Source organism: Metopolophium dirhodum, chromosome 6, assembly GCF_019925205.1.
Source record: "Metopolophium dirhodum isolate CAU chromosome 6, ASM1992520v1, whole genome shotgun sequence".
In the NCBI taxonomy this organism is placed as follows: Eukaryota; Metazoa; Arthropoda; class Insecta; order Hemiptera; family Aphididae; genus Metopolophium; species Metopolophium dirhodum.
In genome coordinates this window covers 22,513,574-22,541,037 of record NC_083565.1, presented here as the reverse complement: position 1 = coordinate 22,541,037, position 27,464 = coordinate 22,513,574, and the positions used below count along the sequence as shown (strand labels likewise).

Here is a 27,464-nt window from a genome sequence, read left to right as displayed (position 1 = left end):
TTGTTTAAACCTTTACCGCTAATTCCATTTCGGCTTAATGATATACTATTAGTAGGTACGTAATTTATAAATTACTCTACGCTTTAATTAAGTACGTCTTATTTATAGTGTTTACATTATGAACAATAGATAATATCCATTAAAGCGTTATAACGCGAGGGCTGTGTAAAAAAATAAATAATGCGCTAGGTATGAAACTCTATAAAATATATTTTTAATTTCAAACAATGCAGTAAAATATTTCAAAAATGGACTAAAAGTTTACAATTACTAAGAATCGAAGTTAAAAAATATTTTATAATGAATGAATTTACACAAAAAAATATATGATCACTAGTACAACAATATTTGTACCAATATTTTTTAACAAAAATGTATAGACAGTATTAAAGGTATTTGAATATAATTACAGAAATTACCTTAAGATTAAATACAAATTTATTTAAAATGGATGATTATCCAAATTAAATATACTGTGGCAGATGATTTGAAAATTAGCTCTAAGTATCTTACAATTTAAACTTAACACTGTCTTGACTTAAGGAAATATAAGTAATAAAAAATTGGACCGATCCCCATGTCAAGGGAAAAAAGTTCGAGATGGTAACGAGTTTCCTTGTACCTAATAGTAATTATTTTTTTTTTTTTTTTTAAACAAACTAACAAATAAATAATTTTTGGTATAACAAACGAGCGTGGTATACCAGATTTTGCAAAATGAATAAATGCCTATAAAAAATCGTATTTAATCGGGTCGTCGCGGGATTTAAATACATAGCGAATAACTGAAATTACAAAATATGTATATATATTATATATAGGTACCTACCTAAAATTCTTTTGGTCGTCGTTCCCAACCATTTTCGGTATATCAATAATTAATATACAAAATCACATTTCATAGATTCAATGGGTGTTGTGGGGGTAGGGGGGGGCGACCACACCACTGCAAGTTAGTCGTTGACCGATCGACGCGCGGACCTACCGCCGCACCTAAAGGTATATACAATACCGCGCGTGGTATATAACGTTTGTTTGTAGGTACCTACCTATGTATATGTATATAAATGAGAGGTAGGTACAGTAATTTCCCGCGAATGACAATGACGTATTGCGAAGTGATAAATCAACGTGGCCTATAACGACGACTTCGACTAGGCCGCGACGGCGACGACGACGATCGCGATGGATGAGGCGGAGAGATAAAGGAAAAAATATGATCGTACCGAATCCGAAAAGATAAACCGCGGGGTTATAGACACGCCGTTTCGTCCGATCAATTGAAAACGTCGTTGGCGCGTGTTATATATATTATATACATATATATGCGTGTGTATAAAAATACGTGTGGTGTGTATAATGCATATTATATATATTATGGGTACACGAGGGAGTGTAAAAACCATTAACCGATCGGTCCTTATTTGCGTTATTGTATATTATACGGCTACCGAACAGCCGAGTTACACGAGCGGCTCACATAATATTATTATTATTATTATTATTATTATATAGGTAGGTACCTGCAGTCCGCGCGTCCTTGCAACACCTAAGGTATATACACATATTACACATTACATACACATATATATTACACGGTATACAGCAGCCTATATCTATAATATTGTATTATATTATACTTATATCCATACAACGGTTAGTTGCCGGTTGCATTTTTTTTTACTGGTTTTATTTATTTATATTTTTGCGCGTCCGGCGCGACTCTTCGCATTCTAACAAACCTGTATAATATAATTCCGCGCGCGAACTTTTGTACACCGAGCAGTGAAAGTCTATACGCATGTGTATGCGTACCTACAGGTTACAGGTATGGCGGGTTTAACGCGTCGTATATTGTGTGATAGTATTTATTATTATAATGGCGTTATATATTGTGTATAATATTATTATGTTGTGTATACGGGTAAAAACACACAACTTTACCGATATATCGGGCAAACAATTTTTTTTTTAAAAAAAAACCGTTTTGCGCGCAGCGGGCGGCGATCCGGTCGTAAAAAACACTTATCTCGCGGCAATTGGAGAGGAAAAAAAATGATAATATATACGACGCGTTCCTCTATACGGAAAATTACGATGTCACCGCGGCAGCGAGCAACGGTTTTTTTATTCTCTCCATACATTACATTTCCGTCGATTTAAGTGCGCGCTGCTTACCTGTACCGCGGCCATATAATATAATATTATAATAATAAATGTGCTGCAGTGCTCAGCTTGCGCGCACCTGGGATGGGGAAGGGGGGCACAATTAATTTGATGTATGGTTTGTAATGATCGCGTAATGTTTTGATTGGGAGTTCTTAATTACAAAACAATTATATTACAATCATCACGTATTAAAATAATAATATAACGAAATATGTAACTCTAAGCGACGCGAGAATCTCAAGATGGCGGGGTGTCGGCGGGGTCTGTTGATTAGTGAGTACCTATATTATGATTTATAATAATTAACAGTATATAATAATATTATTTTATGTCACGATTCGGAGTGTAAAAATATGTAATACATCATGTACCTATTCGTGTAATTATAATAATATAGGTACCGCGGGTTAACACCTCGCGTGTAATAATATCACCGCGAAAGGACTATAATATTATATATACTGAAATAACACGATTTTTCGCACTATAAACATCGTTCCTTAATATTACTAGGTGTATAATATAATATTATTATTATCAGCTATACATATAATATTATATTGTTTGTACAACTATAAATTAAACGACTTAGTCTGCCCGCGGGCGCTCTTCGCTGTATGCGTCGTCGTATCGCTCGTACACACTATATATTATATATAGGTATACGTATATATTGGTAATAGGTATACCTAAACATATTATACCATTGTGCGGCGGGTAATTTAAGTAGAGATTATAATATTGTTGTACCTATATATACCTGCAGCGCGAGTATACCTACTTTATTATAACAAAATATCGCAATGCACTTACACTCCATATACTATTATTATACGTCTGTAAGGTGATCGCCTTAACGCTTTTTCCAAACGATCGCCAGCGATCCGCAATGTGTCCGACGAAATGTATACACTGACACGCTCGGCGATATTATCATAATCTCATATCACATCATAGCACACTGTGTCACTGCAATAATATTAATATTATACGATGTACATTCGAAGATCGCAACAGCAGTCGCGGTACCGCGTGCATCGAGGGAAAGATGATAATAATACGAACCGACACGAGTAACGATCACACGTAATAATATACTATAATAATATAATGTAAATAATATGTAATGTATGAAAAACTCCGCTGCGGAAAAGATTTCCGTCTGTCATCCGATTTTTCTGGACCGTAACCCGAAACCGACGCGGCGATATAATCTTATTTTCTTGGTTCTCTGTTCGATTCGCGCATGCAGTGCATGCAAATGAAAGATAATTTATTATTGTCGTATAATACAGACTGTAATATTATGTTATTATTATTATTATTAACGTCATCACAATCCTCCAAACGTCGTCGAAGACATTACCGCAAGTTACCGCGGTATATTAAACACCAGTTACCAGGTAGGTACCTATATCAAAAGCGTCGTATATTGTGTATACGCGACCGCCATCACCAGTCTTTAATATAATATAATAGTGGCAATAGTGCACCGCGAAAGTTGTATAATCAGTAGGGTTGTGAACTGAACACTTTCCAGTGACAAGTTATAAATATCCCAAGTATTAATATATAATAATTAATAATATATTAATATAATACAGCTGATTATATTAATACCTATTTCAGATCGTTATTGACTCTGCCTAAAGAGTACCTACTACATATTATATCCAACGGCAACCACCAACCCCTATATGAAAAATTCAGAGGCCTCTGAAATTACCGTTCGTCACTGAGGAGTAGTATAATATTATGATATAATATGTAAGTACAGACGCAGACAGATAGGTTGGGTATTATGTGTATATTATGTTATTATGATACGCTCGTTCGCGTCATTAGCAGTCTTGCGGTAGGCATATATTTTCGAGTTTTTTTGGTATTATTGTGTGCGTGACGCATAACGAACGTAATATTAAAATAAAACAAACAAAAAAAAATTACGTGCGGCAGCGATGGAACGGAGGAGAAAAAAAGTTTATCAATTTATATGGAAATTCGCGAGACCGACCGAATAAGGGCAGATGAGTTGCGTGGGTCGGTATACTAACTAATTTTTTTCTTCTTTCGTACGTAATATTTAGGACATATAGTAATATTACGATGGTATGCTCGCGAACGACTCCGACGATGATGACGTGCGATGATGTGTATACCTACCTAGTACCTACCTCTATATATTTATAATGCGGATGCGAGGTGCCTGCAAGCAATGTGATGACGACGCGTGTCAGCAAATTTTGTTTTTGAATGAAAATAGTTTTTATCGTTACGCAATCGAATTCGGGTACGCTGCAGGAAAACGAGAGAAATGAAATACATAAAAGTATAAGACGGTTCTATACGAGTACCTAATTGGACGGCTCGGGCCCGGGCCCCGGACGTGAAAAGATACGTCCGCCGAGATAAAACAATTAGCTGTACCTAATTTCGTTTCGGTTTTTTTTCCACTTCAGTACACGAAAAAAAAAATGTCCTACACATATTACTCTAAATGTACAGACCCGTCCTGCAGGACGTTATATAATATGTATATACTATATATGTAATTTTATTCGCCGACTTCTAGTCGTTACTAGTTACAATTGTTTTGGCACGTTTCCCTCGTGGGAACCGTATTCTGTTGGCAAAAATATTATGTTAAGATTATGGTACATGTCGCTATATCATAAAATATCATAACGAATAGTATATAGATAATATTAAATATCGATCCTGAAGCGATTGTGATTCAAATAAGAATGAAATATTTTGATACCAATTTTATTTGTATAAGGGCCAAGGGGTTAGACACTTACCCTGGGTATGGCTACACAAAAAAACCTGTTGAAAGAAATCTTTTTTTTTATACAGAAATGTATAGTCAGTTATGTTTACGGAAGGAACTGAATGATATTATAAACATGTAAAAACCAAAAAACAATTATTTTAGGAGCATGTTAAGTTTTACAGGGGTAAACTTTTCCCGAGTGGTCACTGGAGCGGTAACACCGTACAATATTATAGTATAATACCTACATTGAACATGTCATCGGTCGGACAATATATAAATATGTATATAATCGCAAATTAAATGCGAGAAATATACTTACATACCTACAATTATTATGGTAAAGGATCTAAAACTGCCGCTAGATTTATATAAAATGATATTATATTTAGGCATAATATACGCTCATCTCGACTGATAACGCGCCTGTTTTCGGCGTTTGTGTGCGAATGAAATACACAACGCGTATTATATTTTTTTACGGTAAGTAAGTACCTACCTACCTACTTATTTATATTTATAATCTCGAAAATATCATCGTATTGTGTATGTGTGTGTGTGTGTGTGTGTGTATGTGTCGTTTGCCGTGTTTAAAAACTAGTTTAACCGTGCGCGGTCGCGCGTTCAAAACGTAATTTGTATTTTAAGTTGAACCAGATCCTGCAGCGGACGAGAGGTGTCCTCTTCGCGGGTATAAACTGTTACGATAATGGTCGTGTTATGCGCCGCTGTATGAGCGCGTATATTATTATTATACGGCGACGCGTTTTAATTTACACGCGTTCAGTATCGGTTCCAAAAGCGCAGGTTCACGATGCCCTCATAATATATACAAGACTTGCGCGCGTTAAATTGGCTCGGTAGTTTATAATAATACACATAATATTATACCTATATTATATTATTATATAGGAGCGGTAGAGGGGTTGCCTTCACGTAATCATGGTCAGAACGTGCCCGGCGCGACTGTTGGAAAAACGGCGTTTATCTCGATGGGAAATCTCTAGTTTCTCATGATCTGGTTACTTTTTTTTTTATTCATTTTTTCGTTTTGTTTTTATTTTTACTCGTGTACCTCTACCGTACGCCGAACGGGTATCTACTTACCTTTTTTTTTCGCGGCCGACTTGTATTATTTGTACCTTGTCGTCGTCTCGTCGATCTCTATCTGATGAGGGGCCTTTTCGATTTCCTCCCCCCACCCCACACCGCAGCGCGCCGTCCGGAGGCTAGACGGCTTAATTAACCTCATTAGCGGATTTATGTATGGATATATATTGAACAATATAGGGAAATGGCCGTGGCGAAGATCGGTCGAACAACGCTTTCCGATAAATTCTGCAGCAGAAGTGAAAAAAAAAGAAGCGGTAGAAAAGAGGAGATGGAGAATAAAAATAAGAGGAGAAAAAAAAATAATAACAACAACAAGATGAAAAAATAAACCAGTAGGAGGCGAACAATGCATAGTGCGCTGCATATAGGTAGGTACCTACACCGTATACACGCTGCTCGTATGGGTTCATTTGCCAAAGAAAGCCACGACGCGAATTCATCTTCGCATTAGTGATATATGCTGCACTGAATGCAGATTTTTTTTGCATACGGGGAAACTCGATTGTTTTCTATTGTTTGAATATTTATCAAAGTTTATACTTGAACTCGCGGGTTACATATTATATGCGTCTAGTCTGCGGTATTATATAGTATTGTCTCTGCGTTATATATTATTGTACACATAGTGTTATTTAATACGTACGAGAACGTTATCAGAACAAGTCAATGAAAAACGGTCTCGACATTTTATCCTATAACCGAGTTAACAATGTAATAATAAATTGTGTAAGTGTACCTATACCTATCTTTCGAATAACTATTTTCGATATTCCACGCGTGCTCAAGCCGCGTATAATAATATCGTATCATATCATAATATATATGCGGGGAAATTAGAATTTTCTGATATTTCCCGAGTGGCCGAATCGTGTGCCCGCCGTACAATATACCGTCGATACTCACTCGTACTCTGTATCAATAATATATATTAAATTTATTGGAGGACGAATAGACGACTATCGATATTATTTATAGAACGAAGGGATTACATGCTTTATAATATATAATAATAACTTAATAACTATCGCGTACCTAGTTATTTAAACTTGCTGACACGCTGACAGACACGCATAGAGTTATATATTAGTATATGTGTGTGAGCATTCTTTTGACAACTTTAAAGAGTTATTGTATTTTATTTATTTTTATTGGCGAGGAAAACGTATTTAATAACTATGTTTACGCGCGAGAAAGCGTCTAATTCAAAACATCGATGAGAACTGTTTCCGCTCGCCAATAGACATAAATCTAATTAGGATTAGTATTATTAGTAAATAATAATTTATGTATTATATTATGTTAGCATGGTCACAGCTATTGTATAAAGTATATATATATATATATATATAGGTAATGTATATTTGTGTTTGTGAGTATAATAAATACACACATTATTATTATTATTATTATACTGATGCAGCAGCGGGTACATCCGAATAAAACCGGACTTTAAAGACGCTTCCTTTAGGAGTACGGCACTCGATAAACTCCTCCTCCGCTGTTTATAACGATCGTATGCCGCCGATGCCAGTTATAATAATAGTCATAAAAATAGCAATAATAATAAAAATAATGGCAACGTAATAATAATAATAATATTATTATAATAACTAAACCAGTTTCGATGTTAATTTTTACGATAAACGATCAATTAGAAGAAAACGAAATAATAATAATTTTCGACCACCGCACACAAACAAGGAAACTGATGGAGCGGGTTTTTCGAGACGAACGGCGGCGGCGATGGCTAGATCATCATCGACAACGCCGCCTGTCCGTGCAAAACAATATATAGGTACACAATATAATATTTATAACCTTTGACTGCAGCGGGAATTCGTCTTGTTAGCGTCCGATCACGTACTCGCGGTCCAAGGTACCGCTTTGGTTTTTACACGTTATCGCGTTTTACACACACACTCACAGCCAAGTAGGTATGTATAATATTATAATCTGAAATTCTAAAATGATAATACGACCGTAGTACTGTTGCAGGTTAATACACATAGGTAGGTACCTCCAAACCCAACCGCTGCCTACATGCGCTGTGCCGACAAAGGACATTTCATACCCGCGTGTTCTTGTAGTACACGCATAATATTCCATAATATACTTACCGCGGTGAGACCGTCGCCGTAAACCGGCAATTCGTATTCTTCACTGGTAGTTGTGGTATACCTAGAATGACAGTCCGGTCAGCGCGTAATGACACTCTATGCGTCCGGTTACCGAAATTTGCAACCGCGCGTTATTTCAGATTCAGTACGTCATCGGGGACACAGTGTACACTTGCAGCAATAATATTATGCTCTACCCGCTAGATACTAATAATACGATTTCACGATAACGACAAAGACTCGCGAACCGCCTGCAGCATCGTCGTCGTTGTCTAACGTAAGACACTCGTTACTTCAGAAAATACTATCATTTTTGGAAAAAAATTCATATTTTTAAATATACTAATTTATCGATATTATTTTTTCAAATTTTTTATTATAATTTCAATGACAACATACAATTTTTAGATTCAAATTTCTCCTAAGCAGAATATTATTAAGAGTATTTCGATCTATAAAAATCTAATTTCGGACAAGTATACTTAGTTATTATTACTTATAACTTATAAGTACCTATTTAAAGTTTAGATGAGCGGAGTAATGGGTCAACATTTATCAGAATACCCCCGAACTACTCCAATCCACTCATCAACATTTTAATTACTTATTACTATTTAACATTTAAGTTAAACTACTCGTCCAAAATTTGATTTTTATACATCAAAGAAAGTACCTACCCCAAAAAATATTTCTAAAAAAAATTATAATGTTTGATATAAACAGCTTAAAATTATGTAAAAAAATATTTTCAAAACCGTTTATAGTTTGAGAAATAATGAGTATCTTACGTCATTTGGATCATCCAGTATAAGTACAGGTCAAACAATTTGTTTCACCGCAAAATTGGTATGAATAATTATAATGTGTCTAGCCATGTAGGTATGTAATTTTTATGCAATCCATACCAGTTTTATGTGCATCGTAACATTCGGATAACCATGCAGCATTGCAGTATGTACAGTGTACACCAGTATTATAGGTATGCGATAGGTCTCTACACCTAATAAAGAAGATAATTTACACCGCCGGCGAGGGTGGAAGTATAACGAAACATTTCGAAAAGAAATAAGATAAAACGGTCAAATTTTGCGTTCGTATGGTTTGTTTACCGTGTTAGCTAAACAAAAAACCACTGTAATTAAATGATTAAAAATTCTAAGCGTACAAATTCTCAGAAAAACTTTTACATATACCGACGTACACATGGGTAGTCGAGTTAATTTAAAATTTTCGCAGATAATCACTTGCTCGTGATGAAAAATTAAAAGTCAGAAGAGGTGCTCGGACGTTTGGTACGTGCATGCACATTATATAAGACTTAGTATATCTAATATAATATATAGTATACCTACATTTATGGATTCGATCTTATTACGATATATATTGTAATTCAGTTGTGCAGTATAATATTATATGCACGTGTGTGGCGTGCGGGGGAGGTAGCGGGGAAGTGAAAGGACTCTTCTAATCCATAGAGTTCGCGGGAAGGATACAATTTTTTTGCGCGCGCCATTGAGAACGCGGCGGCGGTCCTTGTAGGAGATGTAAAAAATGCGCATTAAAAAAAAAAGAAAGATGGCTGTACGGCGATAAGGCGCGCACACTGTATAATATAATGTACCATATTATGGGTACGCGTTATATACGTATATTGTTGAGCGACGATTTATGGGTAGGAAATCAATAAATGTCGTTAATCGACCGTTGCGCCAATGTTCGGTTTCAATAGCGACGCTCGTACACATATAGGTATAATATATTATATATATATATATATATACATGTATAAGGAATAACGTCGCGCCGGCCTAATGAACCTTATCAGATGGCAGTGCTCTTTTCCTGCAGCCGACGAAACTTTGACCGCGTTTGGCTTTCGCTATATCTCACGAAAACGTCATCATCATGTAACACAAAAATGTACGAAATCGTCGAACTGTGCGTTAAAGTCTTTTACTTTCTAATCGGAATAAGAAACAACCGTTAAAAAACGAACGATATATTATTATTATTGTAATAATGAAATGGACGAAATCATTGTAACCCGTGGGTATCGATCAGCACTGTGTAATATATCATATTATGGATTATATTATACATAATAATATATATATGATGGTAACAATGGTCAACGACAAATTCACGAAACGCTATTCGATCGATCAGTTGTTGTGGCTAATATTATAATACCTATATTTCTATATTTGTAGTAAGCAATTAATGTCATTATAGAATACGACGCTGATTCGTTCATCAAACGACATGACGTGAACGTCGTAAAAAACATTCGGGCACTGCAGGTCACACATTATGTAGGTATTAATCTGATGGCAGTAACTGTTTTGTGTAGGTAGGTGTATGTGAAGTATTTGTTTATATTTTATCCGTTTGTTATTATTATTATTATTATTCGTATTATTTTATTTTTAACCGTTGGCACAGGATCGTGGCGTTTTTCTCCGACAAAATAATACTCTTTTTTAACACTTTTCTTAAGTTTGGTTTCACGTCTGTCTGTGATCAAATCTTGCGCGCTCGATTTGAGGCACTTTTTGAAGATGAAAAATTCTGAAAATTGGTATAGACCTTGGTCTTGGATGACAATACAATAATCCGTTGTCATTTTGGGACATGGACCAAAAAAAAAAAAAAGGATTGTCCCCACGACGTCGCCGTAATATCTCTCGCAGATATTGAACTTTCTCTCTTCCCCAAAAAAAACCGCAACCTCTTACGAAGCAAGTATAGGCGTGTCCTATCCATTATTATAATATCTATGGTAACAACGGTAATTATTACCAAATAACATTATACCGGTATTCTGATATAGGTACCGAAAACACCGGATAACATATTTCTTAAACGTTTAATAAAAATATTTACTTTCAACTAAAAAGTAGAAAATAAAAAATAAAAAAAAAAATTTTAAAAACACACTTTTCCATAAAAACATTTAAAAAAAAATTTTAAAAATTGCACTAAAAAGACAAAAATAATTCTCTGTACTTAAAAATAATGAAAAATTTATTGATGAAAAATTTAAAAGTGTGTGGTGCATCATACAAAACATTAAAAGCCGAGCTAAGTCTCACATACACTTCTTTGTTCCTGTTTATAAGATAGTGACTGGCAGTATATGTCAAGTATAAGAGCAAAATAATGAAAAATTTACTGATGAAAAATTTAAAAGCCAAGGAAAGTCTCACATACACTTCTTTGTTCAATCATGTTTATAAGATAGTGACTGGGAATATATGTCAAGTGTATGAGCACCACACACTTTTAAATTTTTCATCAATAAATTTTTCATTATTTTTAAGTACAGAGAATTATTTTTGTCTTTTTAGTGCAATTTTTAAAATTTTTTTTTAAATGTTTTTATGGAAAAGTGTGTTTTTAAAATTTTTTTCTGATAAACTAAATATTTTTTAAATGATTTTATTGTAATATATGTCCACAATCCTCATAAATTATAGTGCATTGTTGATTTATCTAATATAGAATTAATTCATGTTTACGAGTAACTTCAAACATATTATGAGAAAGCTGATTTATTGAATTAATTTATGTAAATGTTATCAAAGTCGAATTATTGATTTCCATTTAGTATGTTCGAATAAGCATAAAGCTTAAGTTATAACTTATAGCTAACGGTTAATTATGCATAATGTGGGCGGATATCTACGAGGACGTACACGGCGGAACACCCTGTATACATAATTTGTACACACTACACATACATGTGCAGCCTGTTGCATTTGTACCGTAAATACCATAAGGTGTCCATACTGTCCAACGTATAATCAATAACTTAAACGTAGGTACGTAGGTATGTTTATGTTTATATACATAATAGTACGCAATTTGCTCACAATTTTTAGCTGAATAACCGTTCGCCCTTGGCATGGTCCAAGAAAACACTATAAATATAATATTACATACATACACCAGTAGAACATATGTGCATATAATATGTATAGTGTATGCAGCGTGACCTACAAATGCGAATTATTAGTCGTTAAACAAATTATTTTTTACTGCCGTTTTAAATGTAGATCATGCGAGATAATAGAATTTACTATCATTTAATGGTAAGAAATTACGTTATTTTTATGGAATTTTCGCAGCGCAGCTTACCGTCGTATACCTATTTGGATTTAGGTAGGTACCATATACCTGCGACCTGCCTACCTAAACATAATATTATATTCCTTTTATCGCGAATCTAATAATATATTAATTAAACGCATGCGCACAATATTTTTATCGCGCGTTATGAAACATATTTTAATGTACTAGAAACCGATGGGGTACTCGCGTGATATAGTATCACAATACAATTATGTAGGTACGCTTGTATCGATGATAATATTGGTATCGAAGAAATGTGGGAAGCGGCGCGGAGGAAACGGGTCAATATAATATTATATTTTCGAAGATCACTGCGGCGGTTGCATCCCTTCGACGTATAAGACGTTATCACGGTGGAAAATAAAATAAAAAAAACTACAACTTAAAACGAAAATCTCAGTCGATGTATGAATCACCAAAAAGAGGAACACACACACCATCGCACCTATAGGTATATTTAGATATACCTATCGCGTCCACAGAACACACGCGCGGTCTGTGCGGGACGTATATAAGCGCGACTACGCGGTCGATAATAATATTATTATCGAAGGCGATCGTGCCGGTGCGCGTTACCGGCTTTTCTCGTTAAGTAGGTGTGTGTGTGTGTGTGTGTGTGTGTGTGTGTATGTGAGGTGCGATAACAAGAGGGCGGCGTTAAGCCCCTCGGAAACGTTCGGATGGATTAATAACGATAAAATAAAAAAAACGGCGTCGTCGTCGTATATTATAATAATATTATATACGTAGGTACTAGCTATATTGCGTGTCTGCTATTAAAACATAATATATTTTTCTAGATTCGTTTTCGTAAATCATACTATATATTATTATATCGTACTACACGTGCGCACACATCTTTCCACATAATTCATAACACTGGAAAGATATATATATATGTTTGTAAATGATAAAACACATGCGTTAAGTCGACTTCTTCCATGCGTATATATTTATCAAATACAGGTGCGTATTTTATATTCGTATGTGCCACTTTTCCATGTCATTAAACACACTCACACTCAAGCTTTCCATAAAATAATGTAATTATTATTTTTTTGTAAGACCCTCGTCTATATTATGTAGGCCATTGGGTCTACAAATGATTTAATTAATATATTTACTACTTATTCTAAATTTGTTTAAATCTTGGTTTAAAGTTTGGCTAAGTTTGGTTAGTTTCGATGATATTGGATATTGACTGAGGATAATTGTGTAGTATTTCAGCTAATGATTCGGGCAGGTTGGAGTTTGTCTTGATGTTGTACACACGCAGCATTCGGCGAGGATGTGCTTGATGGTGACTATAGGACCTCCCCGCAGAATGTGCTCAGAACCTCCTTCTTCCTTGGCCATTAAGAAACTGTTGGAGATTTCAGCGGTCTAATTCTGATTGTTAAGATAACTTCAAATTGTCTAGGTATTTCGATGGGGAAATTCCAACTGTTCAATTGTCCAATTGGGGGGAGGGGGGAGGGTGTTATGTTTGATGTGGTTTATAATTTAGTGGAGTAAGATGTCCATTTCTGGTTCCAATTTAATTATTATATACGCTGCGTTGTGTACTTTTGCTCCTCCACGCCACATCGAGCGTCATTGTTTCGGATTCGAAACGGATTTGAAACGGTGGGCTTAATAAATAACAGTATTATAATTGCGCACTATCGTTGGACACGGGGCCGCGTCAACTTTTATTATACCTCGTCCAAAAGATTTTTTACGAAAAATGTATAGGTAGGTACCAGGTATACATAAAAGTTTATACATACACCAGGTATACATAGTTTTATACATAAAAAAAACTTACGCGCACGCGTATTTATATTATTATTATATCTGTAGGCGATTCGGTCGGTCGGCACGTGCGGTTTACGGTAGGATCGAAGAGTAGGCCGAACGCGGGCGCGTGTAGGAGTGAACGGAGAACACGCTGCAGGTTTTTCGGTTGCCTTCGGATTAATATCCTCTAAGTAGTGCCCAATCAATGTTTAGTGGTTTTTCATATAGGCTTCGCGGAGAATCAAGAATATGATGTAGGTATATATAAAAAAAAAACAAAAACAAAAACGAATTAACTTTCACCAACCTAATAAGATTTCGACGTTCGATATTATTATGCTAATTGAAAATTTTAACAATATCTCACTATACGCTCTGTACCCATATATATATATTATGTACCATACATAGCTGCGCAGCGGCGATGATGCCCTCCCCGCGAAACATCGAAATCGCTATGAGTTTTATATGTATATATGACGTAAGGTCGCTGTTGTACCGCTGCGGTGGTAAGCCGCATATTTTTCGACTATTGATATTCAATCTCAGATAGTGCTGCTCGCACCCGTTATTATATATTATATTATGACTATTCGAAACCCAATGGTGGTTTTCGATTTTCGCGTGGGCGGTCATTTAAAACCAATTGTTCGAGTTACTGCACTGTGGTATGTATCGGGTCTTAAGCTTACCGTGCGCGTACCTCCTAACAGTAAAACGAAATTCAATTTCCAGAGAGTCCACCGCGGTCCTAAAGACCCGCGATGTTGCGCAAACCTTTAAAACAATGTATTATAATATATTCAAATAGATCGAACGATTTCATCTCGCGGCACATTACCCGCAAAGAAATCATTTTCGCAGATATTAATATATAATATTATTCATATTCCCTTTTCACTTACATACTGCCCCGCATCGGTTTACACCGAGGATTTTCCTGCCGACAATTATTTTAATAATATTTCGTTACAAACGAATATACCTGGTATGTATTATTCAGCGTAAACGCCAGAGTCCAAAAATATTTTGTATATATGAATAGAGAGATACTCGTGGATGTGTGTGTGTGTGTGTGTGTGTATATCTCGTTGGTCAAAATAAATTATAAATATTACTTCGTCATCGTTCGCACTTTGTGCGCCACGGACGCGCGTATTCCTGCCATTGCGAACAAGATAATATACTTGTGCAGTGTGAAAACAAAAAGATAAAATATATTTATAAAAAAAAAATACCGTTGGTAAATTACCAGTAATAAATTATCGATACCCGTTTTTCCATTAACAGTCGTAATAGAGGCGAGCGCGAGCGAGCGAGAAGCACTGCAGAGCGAACGGAATCAACGGAGACGGCAGTAAAAAAAAAGCACATTAATATATATTATTATTATTATTCCGGAAAGTTGCTGCAGTTTTGGTATCTCGAAACCAGCGACACATGTACGGTTAATACGCGCGTACGTACGCCCGGGTGAAAGGCGTGGGCGTCCAGGCAGAGCCTACGGGCTCGCAGTGACCACAAAACCCGTTTTCCAATATTTTTTTTTTATTTTTCAAATCATAATTATTGTATAGTTCTCGTTCTTAATATTTTTTTAAATGCGTACGGACATGGAAATCGGACCGGTCTAGAAATTAGGTAATTGATTTTTTTTTCCTTTTCGTTTATATACCTACATACTATATAGGTACACATTATGTATGTATGGGTTTATGCGTATAGCCGTATAGGTATATTATAATATCGGTTTGAACCCAAAAGGTCAATAGTGTTGTGAAAGACACACATATATTATAATATGCATATATAACAGATACAGATATGATTGGTACCCATTTGCAAAATCTAGAGTTTCTAGTTTGGCTATAACCGAGGGAGAAAGTCGCGTAAAGTATTAATAATATAGAGCTTGCGTGTAACAATAATAATATAATAATGAACCTTTATATATATAATATATTCACCGTAGCATTGCGACTTATACATATTGTGTATATAGATTATATTATAATACGCATAGTTTAGGCGCATATTACACAGGTAGGTACTCACCATCGAGTGGCCCAAGTATTCGGCGGCGTTATCCGATATGTATAGGAGTTTGCCGTTTTGGGTCATCATCATCAAGAACCCGCTGAGCGACTGAAAAAAAAGTAATTTCTCATGTTAAATACAAAATAATAATAATAAAAAAAAATATCAAAAGTATACATTTTTATGCAAATTACCATCCATATACCTACGTGCGCATTAACACACTATAATAATTGTCTGCGGGTCATGCGATGTGTATAGTTTCGTGTTGTTTAATTTTTTTATATTCACAATCTAACCGTATACGGTAGGTATACGAGCCGTATAGTAACGTGGGGTCACCTAGACATTTGCGCCTATATCCACGGTCGTCGAATGTCCCGGTCAAGGACAACATTTTTGTCGATAGAATCGAAAATCTGTGTCGGTATGAATCGAAAATCCGTGTCGATATGAATCGAAAGTGCTTATTATATTATTATTATACTTTAGCGATATGAGTGGTATATGCTTATACTCTGTTTCCCGACAAATTTGAGATAAAATGAATTCAATTTCACGAAATTGTCAAAACAATGTTCGTATTTCTGCAGGAGGAATGAGGATAATAATTCTTCTATTATTTATAGGGTCCGCTCGAAAGCGGTACCTAATGATAGAAAAGGGTACCGGTTTTATTCTTGTTTTTGACAACTCATGACAATTTATGTTTGAAATTATTAAATAATAATTGATAATTATAATATTTTCAATATCTGCAAATAAAACTATAATCGTTATCTGGCGATCCGTGTCACTCACGGTAAAAAACTATCTTTACAGGAAAGCGAACTCTGGGGATAGCCTATACATATATATTTATAATGACTCAAAATTAATTTATTGAGTTTTTATTATGGAAAAACCGATTTCACAAAAGGAACTTTCAAAAAATTATACTCTTAACAAGATTAGCGAGATGGTTATGACTTATGAACATGCACAAGTCTACTATATTAAAAACCTAATATTATTAATATTCACTTAAAATATACACGACTGTATCTATAAAAAGACTTAGAAAATTGTAGACTGCTCCTCCAATTGGTTTAATTTTATATTTTTGTTATGTTTACTTGATGCAGAGTGTAGACCAATATTTACATACATTGGTATACTAAAATGATGTTGAAATACTCTACATCGCAACTGTCTAGTATTTTTTAAGTTCATGCAACTTAGTTTTATGAAATTAATTTTCATTATTCGAAATTTTCTATAGGTAATGACGAATGGTTTAAGAATAGTCACTAGGGATTTAGTGGGCTATTAGAATTTCACCATAGATCAAAAATTCAGACACCGTTAATTTTATTGTTTTTTTAGAAATCAGTTTATTATAATTTATAGGTATTTATAAGTGTATATAATTATAATATCCTGCTCTAAAATAAAATCTCAAAATGAGCATGAACCTGACTTAGTTGATACAATAATACATGATACTAATGACTAAAGCGAGTTATAAATAACACAAATAATTCTAAACCATAACTCATAAGGTTGATATTCTGTCCTTACATTTTTCAAAGTGCAAAATATGGAATAAAAATGTTTTTTTATTGACCTCGATTTTCTCTTATATTTCTATGTCCCTATAATCTAAATAAGTCTATGCTAGAAATTTCCATAATTCAATACTTAAATCAACAGGTTCATTACAGGTGGCAAATTACCACAATCTACAGGCACATCCACCACTAAGTCGATTAAAACGGGGTCGTCGTTATAGGTTAGCCACACTCATACTCAGATAAAACGTCATAATCATTATTGTTATTATTATTATTTATTTTAACATAAATATGTTTTTGGACTGGGTACAGATACTTTATTTTTCTAACCGTTTTTCTTTCGTTGACAAGGTTATTTATCAGGTAACAAAAACATATTTATGATTCATAGATTTCCCGTGAAGAGGAAAAATATCGAGTAGCTATTGCTATGGTTTTTATTTAACAAACTAACCAACATATTATTATTACCGGTATATTATTATTATTACAAAGGAACGTTATTATTAAAATATTGTTCTTTAGTTCTTATATTATTTGGTATTATTTGTTATTAATTGTTAACAACTAATCTTGTGTTTATTATTATTAATTTATCATCGCCATGACGCCACGAACGATCAATAATTTATAATATCTTGTTAAAATAGTCAAAATCACAATACATCTATTGTGTATAATATTATATCCGTAGACCGTATAGATGTAGATAGCCTAGACTATAGGAGCATCGCTTATTGTATATATTCATAAACAAAAATAAAAAGCGCGGATATTCATTATATTAATATGTACAGGATAACGTATTAATAACTGTTAATAGTTGTTTATAAAATAAAAAGAAAAAACCGAAAATATCGATTCCGGTAGGTACCTGCCTACCTACGTCGTACATAGTTATTAAATACAGCTATAGCTAATAATAATTCGTAGGTAGGTTTCTGTATGGAAACATAAAATAATCTTTTATATATGAACTCGACGGACGATTTAAAATGAGTTAAAAAGCTACAAGTCGCACGTGTGGTGCGCGTTATATCATGCACGGCAAAATGTTTGTTTTTATAATATTTATAATATTATTGAACAAAACTGCAGCAAACTATGGAAAACGTCTAGTGCGTAGGATCATAATATATTTTCGACGGATGTTTATGATATCGACGAAGACGTCCGTGAGTAGTACAATAATTTAATAATATTTATCGACTCGCGTACGGTACATTTATGTGTAAAAAAGTGTTAACCGTTCTACGCAAATCCGTTTTTAAGACTCGAAGATCACGCGTAAGATTAGGAAAAAAGAAGAAAAAGAACCCGTTAATTTTTTATAGCGTTTATATAGTGTTATACTGAGAGGACTTCAGAATATTTATGTGTGTGTGTACACTTAAATAATTCGAAGACCGACGATCGTGTACCAATATATATGTATATATTTAATATAACAGCGTCGAATGGTTTACATGGTCCTTAAGAAGCGTACATAATATTATATAGCCTCGTCGCGAAGACGTCTCATTTTCGGATCATCTTCGTACCTACATGATATAATATATATATAACCGTATGTATATACAAGTACGATAATACGTTATAATATATGGTGTATATAGGTACGGTTAGGATGTAGACTTGACAGGTTGAACGGCGGAGGTGAATTGAAGCGGTCAGACCACTTTCGTCGTATTATACCGAGCGGCGTAGGTATATTATATTGTATATTATATATCGTACACTACCCGTATACCGTGTAGCTGGTATACGTAAGGTTAATAATATTATAATACGTGTGCGTAAGATGCGCGCGCTGCAAGACCCATTATTTCCTCTCGGGGGATTTCCTGCATGTCGCCGCGGAAATAATTACAATAATATTATATTATCCTATACCTACCTGCTTTGTAATAATAATAATAATAATAATAATAATAATGTGTACGGTATTAATTATTACGATAATATTATAAAATACTTTAAATCATAATAATATGCAAATACCGCGACGGTAAAAGACGGGCACACGTCCTCCGGGCCCCTGGGGGGGAGGGATATACGCACACAAACCGAGAAAATGTATGACGAGAAAGAATAATATATACGCGAGCGAGGAACGGTATCGCGCACACGGATCTATCGCATTTTTAATCGTCGTCTCCCGCGCAAACAGTCCCCACCCACGTAATGAGATTATATTACGTTTACGTCGTTGCTTTCCGATATCAGCGGGCGCGTGATAAATCAACAGAATAGATCCGATGTATCGATTGAGTTAAGTAGATATAATATATTATCGTCAATCCTCGCCGTCGTAAACGATGTTTTTAGGACGAAAGCATTTTGTTTCTTTTTTATTCGGCGACTGTAGGTACCTAGGTTTTATATTATTCTATACCTACTACACACAGTGTCGGTCTGGTTCACAGAGCAATATTACTCTATGGTCAGGTTCATCATTGAGCCCCTGCAGGCTCGGTAATTTTTAATGGGACTCGACGACGCCCCGTAATAACTTAAAAAAAATGCTTTTTAATATAGGTTTCGACAAAATTATGTTATTATTAAAAAAAACTATGATCAACAATGTTTTGCATATTTATTTTACAATCTGTTCACGTAAAATAAAAATAAAAAACCTTTTTGTTAAAAAAAAAACACAATATTCAATCTACATTAATTAATCAGGTATATAAATTATAAATAAGATATTGAAATTAGTATTGTTTTATTAATTTTTCGGTGCCATCTTAACACATTTTAATAATTTCATCTTTGTTTAAAAATTTAACGATGTCTTCTTCAAAAAGCGTAGACGAGTTAAAGATATTGTTGGCTTGTCGGAGATCAGCTATCTATATGGGTTTAGTTTTGAAAATGTTAAGCTTTCAAAATATTTGTTCACACGTATTATAACTTGCACAGAACTATAAGAACGTATTTGAATGCTACATAAAATATGCACGGGGGACGAGGTGGCCGAGTGGTCTAACGCGTCGACTGCGGCGCTGGCAGTCGCGGGTTCGACTCCCGGCCACTGGGCGGCATTTTTCTTCGGGCAAGTCACGGTGTCCGGAGAACAAGTGCCGCCATCCCCCCACCCCGGGGCACGGCAGAAACCTACGGGTGCCCCATTAGAAATTCTGCCAAACACAACACACACGTGTACCAACCTACCCAATATAAAACCTACCAAACCTACCCAATATAAAACCTACAGTACCCTCCCCACACCCAATGGCCTATGTTGCCGCGGGTTACCCAATAGAAAAAAAAAAAAAAAAAAAAAAAATATGCACAATGTGTCGAAGAAACCGGCAGACGCCGTTGTCGTTATAGTTAAACAATTTTATTCGAAATAACCCACTAGCGACTAATAAGACGTGATTTAAATGTTATATACATTTTCCCGTTTAGCTGCGGGCTCCCAATCTGGACAAATATCCTAGGGCCCCCGGCAATCGCCGCCGGGCAGTCGGGTGGGCCAGATCGACACTTCCTATGTCGTATAACTACTATATTTTATAAAAGGTACACCGCGCGTTATATTAATATAATATACAGTTTGAATTTTTACAACGACGGAAAGCGAAAAAAAATCCAAACCGGATCGAAAAAAAAAAATATGTGCGGTACCTATATATACTGTTTTATACATACTTGCGGCGGCGGACACCTTATTGACGAGCGAGCGAGTATACCTATACAACATATTATAGTATCGTTGGAATCGCGCCAGCCAGACCCGTGTTTTCGTATTTTTATAATAATATATATTTGCCGTTTTTTATTTTTATTTTACTCTTCCGTTTCTTTACGTTACCGTACCGGTATACGGTTTATCTATCTATATATATATATTATGGTTACGCGACGAATGCCAGCATCATGACACACGCGCGGTGTACGCGGAGAAAAACGTTTTACCACGTACAAATTTCGTATCAAACGTATACCTACAAACTGTACCTACTCTGTATTCGCCGCGGCAAACTTGTCCCCGTCATTTGTAAATCGGTACACCTATATGACATATAGTATTAAACGCGGCACAATCGACGCAAAGCGATTCGACGATCGTCACGCCGCTCACATAGGAAACGTTTGCTGGCATTACTTTAATATAATAATATTATTATCATCATCCGCGTGTTTCTGGGGCGCGATTTTTCTCGAATATCGTAGCGATGACCCGCAGACGAAGCCGCAACACCACGCCCCAAGTTTTCTGAAATAATATGTCCGAAATAAGGAAAAAATACAATATTATAGCAAGACACTTAGAGTAGGGCAGTGGCGGATCCAGTGGGGGGACAAAGGGGGCATTTGGTCCACACCGAATCGCCGTAGTTTTCCTTTGTTTTACACTGTGTTTTACAATTTTGTACTTTTAGTACTTTCGCCCCCTCCATGCCACCCTCCCCTCCAAAAAAAAAAAAATTAAGCACTGGATCCGCTACTGGGGTAGCGTAAGACGTAATAACTGCAGTACACATCTCGCCCGCTCTACGGTGCAGCAGGTGACTGCTGCCTAGAGCATTGTGAGCTAAACGATATTGTGTCGGGATACAATATTATGTATGTGATGTATACTCGACGTTATCATAATATGTATACCAATCTTAGAGTTTAATGTAAAAATAAATAAAAATACGTCTTTAATGTTATTTTATCGATTTCGTCTCAACGCTCTCAACAGTATAGAATAACCTACATCTTTACGCGATTAAGTTAACCACGACGCGTGTCAACCAGATGAATACACTGATATGACGGCAGTCACCCGCCACCGGAAGTCGTCTATAAGGTTAGGTCTATACGGTTATGTTTTATGCCATCTTATAAGGTCATAATATCAGTTATGCGAGGCTTGGTGGAGCGAAGTACTTCGAGAGCCCTTTTATATTATTTCAATTTTGATTTATGATTTTCCGTTATAAAATATAATATAATATATTTTGGAATGAATGTATATAATGTATGTATAATGCATACAACGATTAAAATATTTAAGAATTAAACTAACTAAACAAACACATCAGTTACCAATATAATATTGATAATAATATGAACCTAGTAGTATATTATTATTATTATAAGAAATTATTGTATTTTTTTTGTTAAAAAAACCTTAGGCACAAGAATGTAGCATTCCAAATTTGAAAGTAATGGCATACTAATCCAATGTCATATAATATATATTTTTATAGAATTAGTATTAGTATTGAACAGGATTGATATTATATTATAATATCGTATATTGACGTTGTCTTATTGTTATTATAATTGTAATTATTATTATTTATTATGATACAGCTCGTGTCCGGCGTCGGCAATCGGTCGGTCGGTCGCAGTTATACACACACACACACACACACACACCGCGGACCGAATGTCAAATTCGACGTGGGGCCAGATTGTTTACTCTCGTGTACATACGACTGGACGGATAATAATCTCTTCCGAATTAACCGGCTAAATGTATTACTGCTGTATATCATTACTATTACTATATCATTATAATAATACACTTGTGTATAATATTATTAATATTATTATTATAATATTATAGCGAGCACGCGCGCCACGGTCTCGGCGGCGGCGGCGGCGGCGGTGACGACGACGACGTTTTGACATCGCGGCCGCGCACATATTATTATGATTGATGGTCGCCAGCGCGTCACTCGGGGCGGCCGCGCGTGTATTATAAATAATATTATAGCAACGACGACGACGACGACGACGACGATGATGATAATAATAATAAGCAGAGCGCCTCTCGTATACACACATTATCATTATTATAATACACTCGTACACGTAATTTATATAATAATAATAATAATAATAATATTATGTATAGGCATGAAGGTATATAAAACGTGCATATACATACACATATTATGAATATAATAATATAATATGTGCCGACTGACGGTATTATGTACATATAATATGTAATAGTCGCGTGCCTGCGAACTTTGAACTACATAATATTATTATTATTATATTATATCGCGTCGCCGAGCTAACATAATATAATATAAATCGGCCAATAATAGTTAGTTTGCGCCCCGCAGCGGGACTCCGGCCCCGGACAATACCCGTAAATCACGCGGAGCGCGCGCGTGTTGCGGAGGAAAACACCTCCGGGGTCGTACCGCAGGTGACCCCTTTTAGAAAAAGGTCCGTTTAATTGCCAACCCATTAACGTGTAGTTTATTGCAAACAGATTTTTACTCTTGGAGACTCTCTCTCACTCTCTCTCTCTCTCTCGGTATATTATATCCGAAGTCTCTCGGTCTATGTTTGTTTTATTTTATCCACCGTTCGTTATTCGTCTTTGTTTTTTGTTGTTCTTTTTTTTATTTTTAATGAGCGCCAGCGCGCGCGATGATGAGTTTAGCTCGTGGTCGGACGACGATTTATGACCCGGGTGAAGGATCGGCGGAGAACATTTTAACAACCACCGCCACCGCCTCTATACAGACGTACCTCGATATATATTACAACAAACATAACAAAAAACAAATGACCACGAGGCTCGCTGGAAACGATATAATATATTATTATTATAATATGCACGCCGCCTTACCGCCCCTGAGCAGCTCCACCGTATGACAAACCACCACACGGACATAATATAATATAGGTAACAAAATTAAAACGACGATAATTGGGTGTTTAGTTTCGACCGATGTCGGTGTAATGATCGTTTCACGCGAACCGATTAGAGGAGACGTTACATAATATAATATGATTATAAGCCAACATTATTTGTCACGCACACCCGATGGGTATATTAAATTGATATTAAGTAAAAAAGATTAAATCGGTCGTTTACTACACCACACTATGTATAGTAATAATATGCATGTGTGTGACGTACGTGGCCATCGCGGACCACATTATTATTACCTACATGGTACACATAATTTTATAATATATATGGTATTTTATTCATAGTCTGATAAAAAAAATTATAGTTTTCTTCGTCGTTATTTTTTTTCGAAAATATTTTTTATGGTTAAGATAGTATACAGTAAGCGATGGTATCATTGTCAATATTCTATAGCACCTGTATATGCTCTAGGTCTAAGACGCGAATCAGCCGAAATTATATTTTATATTTTTAAATTAATTAATCGTAACATTGATGTTCCCTATGGATTGAATTATATCGCCTTTTTAACGCTCCTGCTTACCGTTCTACATACAAAACACAGCACAATTTTTTTTAAAAACTCTTGCATTTTTAGGGCCATATGATTTAACAAACATAATAAATATTCAGGAATTAATTCGATTTATACTTTTCACCCCTAGTGGGGATTTTAAACTCACACCTAAATAATGTTATGTACTTAGTACCTACATATACTGAGTAGACAAAATTATTTTATATTTTTGTACCTATCTATGTATTTTTAGTATTTTTACCAATTCATTTGTACTACCTACGTTATTTCTAAAAAATTTTCTAATTTCTAAGCTTCTTAATATATCTATACAGTAGGTACCTACTATAATTGGGGTTCTGTCCATTTTATTCGTTTGAATAAATTATTATTATTAATGTATTGAACATTATCGAAACAAAGGATACATTATAATTGTTACGTTTCCTCGGGTGACACATACCTACGGACTACGGGGCGTTAAACTGTTGGTACATATTAAAATAAAAATTGACCTTACACCTAAATACGATACTTACATGTACACTGCGAGGTACAACGACGTAATGACAACTGTCGTAGGTAGGTAGGTAGGTATATAAACTGTACAGTATAATATTATTTTTTAAAGATGAAAGAAAAACACACGGTGTGGATATTCACTACAAGACTAAGTAATAACCGATGTAGGAGGTTAGTATTAGACATATAAACCAGTAAAAGTAATAAAACTAAAATTAAAATAAAAACTATTAGTGAGAAAAAAAGATTTTTCCCTACGAACCGGTTAGCGGTGCCAGTGTCAAAGAGTTATATATATAATTAGCGTAATAATCATAATAGTAATAATAATAATGAACGTACTCTCGCGATCAATGTATACGCTATAAGTACACAACACTGCGCGAGCGAACGTTCCTACGTTATAAAAATATTATCTATAGGTACAACAGCGGTAGACAAAATAATATTATTATACCATATAGTTGGTATAATAATATTATAATATGGGTACTACGATGACCGGTGGACGGTGTTATAATTTCGTATTGAGATTATTGTTATTATTATTTTTTGTATTCAATTTTTTTCCCGAGACGTGTCGTACCTTATACCTACTATATACAGGTACTTGCACGTGCACATGTTAGGTATTTAATAGGAGGTTTTTAAACGAATATTAATTATCGTGACTCGAGCGCGAGCAGGAGATACATGCAGAACTAAGGGTATAGCAGTGTTGCTTTTCGTTTTGTTGTTTGAAGAAGACGAGTGCGTGAATTAAAACATTTAAGTTTCGCTAAATTTAAAATCTGTTTTCTTGCACAAAAAAACTTAAGTGTAATCAAACGCAATAAATATAATAAGGCTGAAATATAAAAAAAACAAACAAATCTTAAAATCAAATGTGTACCTATACAAAATTGTCAATGCTACAATATGGTTTGCTTTCTAAATTCTGGAGATATGTTTTATGTAAACTGCAAGTCTGCACACGGAGTGACGAACACAAATCTTCACCATGTTGCAGGGTTTACGTCGGATTTTACATGCAGACTCCAGTCTTATCCAGAATATTAAGAAGTGGAGGATCATGAAATCAACCATCGTAATTGGCGTGTTAGTATTACTTATAATATTATATTTCAACCGAACTAAAACTGAAAACTATAGAAAGATGGATTAATTTTAACATGGGCAAAGTGATACAATTCGTATATATCAAAATTAGAATAGAAACTATTTATTATATGAACTAAAAATATTTATTAAAGTATTTGAAGATTAGTGTTTGATTTTAAATACAGATACAGAAAGAACGTTCTTAAAATGCTTTGTTGAAGTACTATAAAGTATTTGAATACTTTTACTCGGGTACTTTACAAAACTGGAAATTTTTTTAGATCCGCGACTCGGCAGTGCATTTCGCGCTCGACGGATGGCTCTTATAAAATAATAATAATAATAACTGTTCTCGAAGATCGTTACCGCTTCGCGAACACGACGGTGCACCGGTACAAGCGGTATTTTATATAATAATATAGTGTCATCCTCGCGCATTCCGTCGCCACAGCGATAACGAATCTCCGCGCGCGCGGTTCATCGTCGGCGCGCGCACGCTACTCGGTTTCGGTTTACGCGCCGTACAAGGTGTCGCGAGGCGCGCGCCAACTCAACGTACAAGGTTTTCCAATATAAACTCGCGCGTGCGGTCGTCCCCGTTATTTGTTTATTAAACGTTTTGTCCGACCGCGATATTATTGCGGCGGCGGACGACATGTCGTGCACCTCGTATTTTATTATAATTTTATTGAACTCCGTCAGATGCAATAAAAAATTAAAAACGCTTATAATTCAATATTAATATTATCTGTTATACGCGCGTGTATAGAATCGGTGCAATAATTAAGACGCATTCACGGGTCCCTACGTAGTGTGTCGTGCCTCGCGAGGGCGTGGTAACCATATTATGGTTACAACTGGTAGGTAATAATGGGTTCATGAGTCGAGCTGTATAGTCAATTCTCGGCACGCTCGGTTGTAACTTGGTTATTATACATGATACCAAAAGAGTAAAGGTTGGTTTCCACTACCCAATCGGAAATGTATGTAATTA

General features: G+C 35.2%; 1 protein-coding gene across 1 annotated transcript in view; it reads right to left on the bottom strand.

The window, feature by feature from the left end:
- LOC132947060 (uncharacterized) overlaps positions 1 to 27,464 on the bottom strand; it is a 140,770-nt gene that overhangs the window by 29,040 nt on the left and 84,266 nt on the right. Inside the window, exon 4 of the mRNA XM_061017237.1 lies at positions 16,138 to 16,227. Coding sequence (XP_060873220.1) covers positions 16,138 to 16,227 — 90 coding nt within the window. The remainder of the gene's footprint in view (positions 1 to 16,137; positions 16,228 to 27,464) is intronic.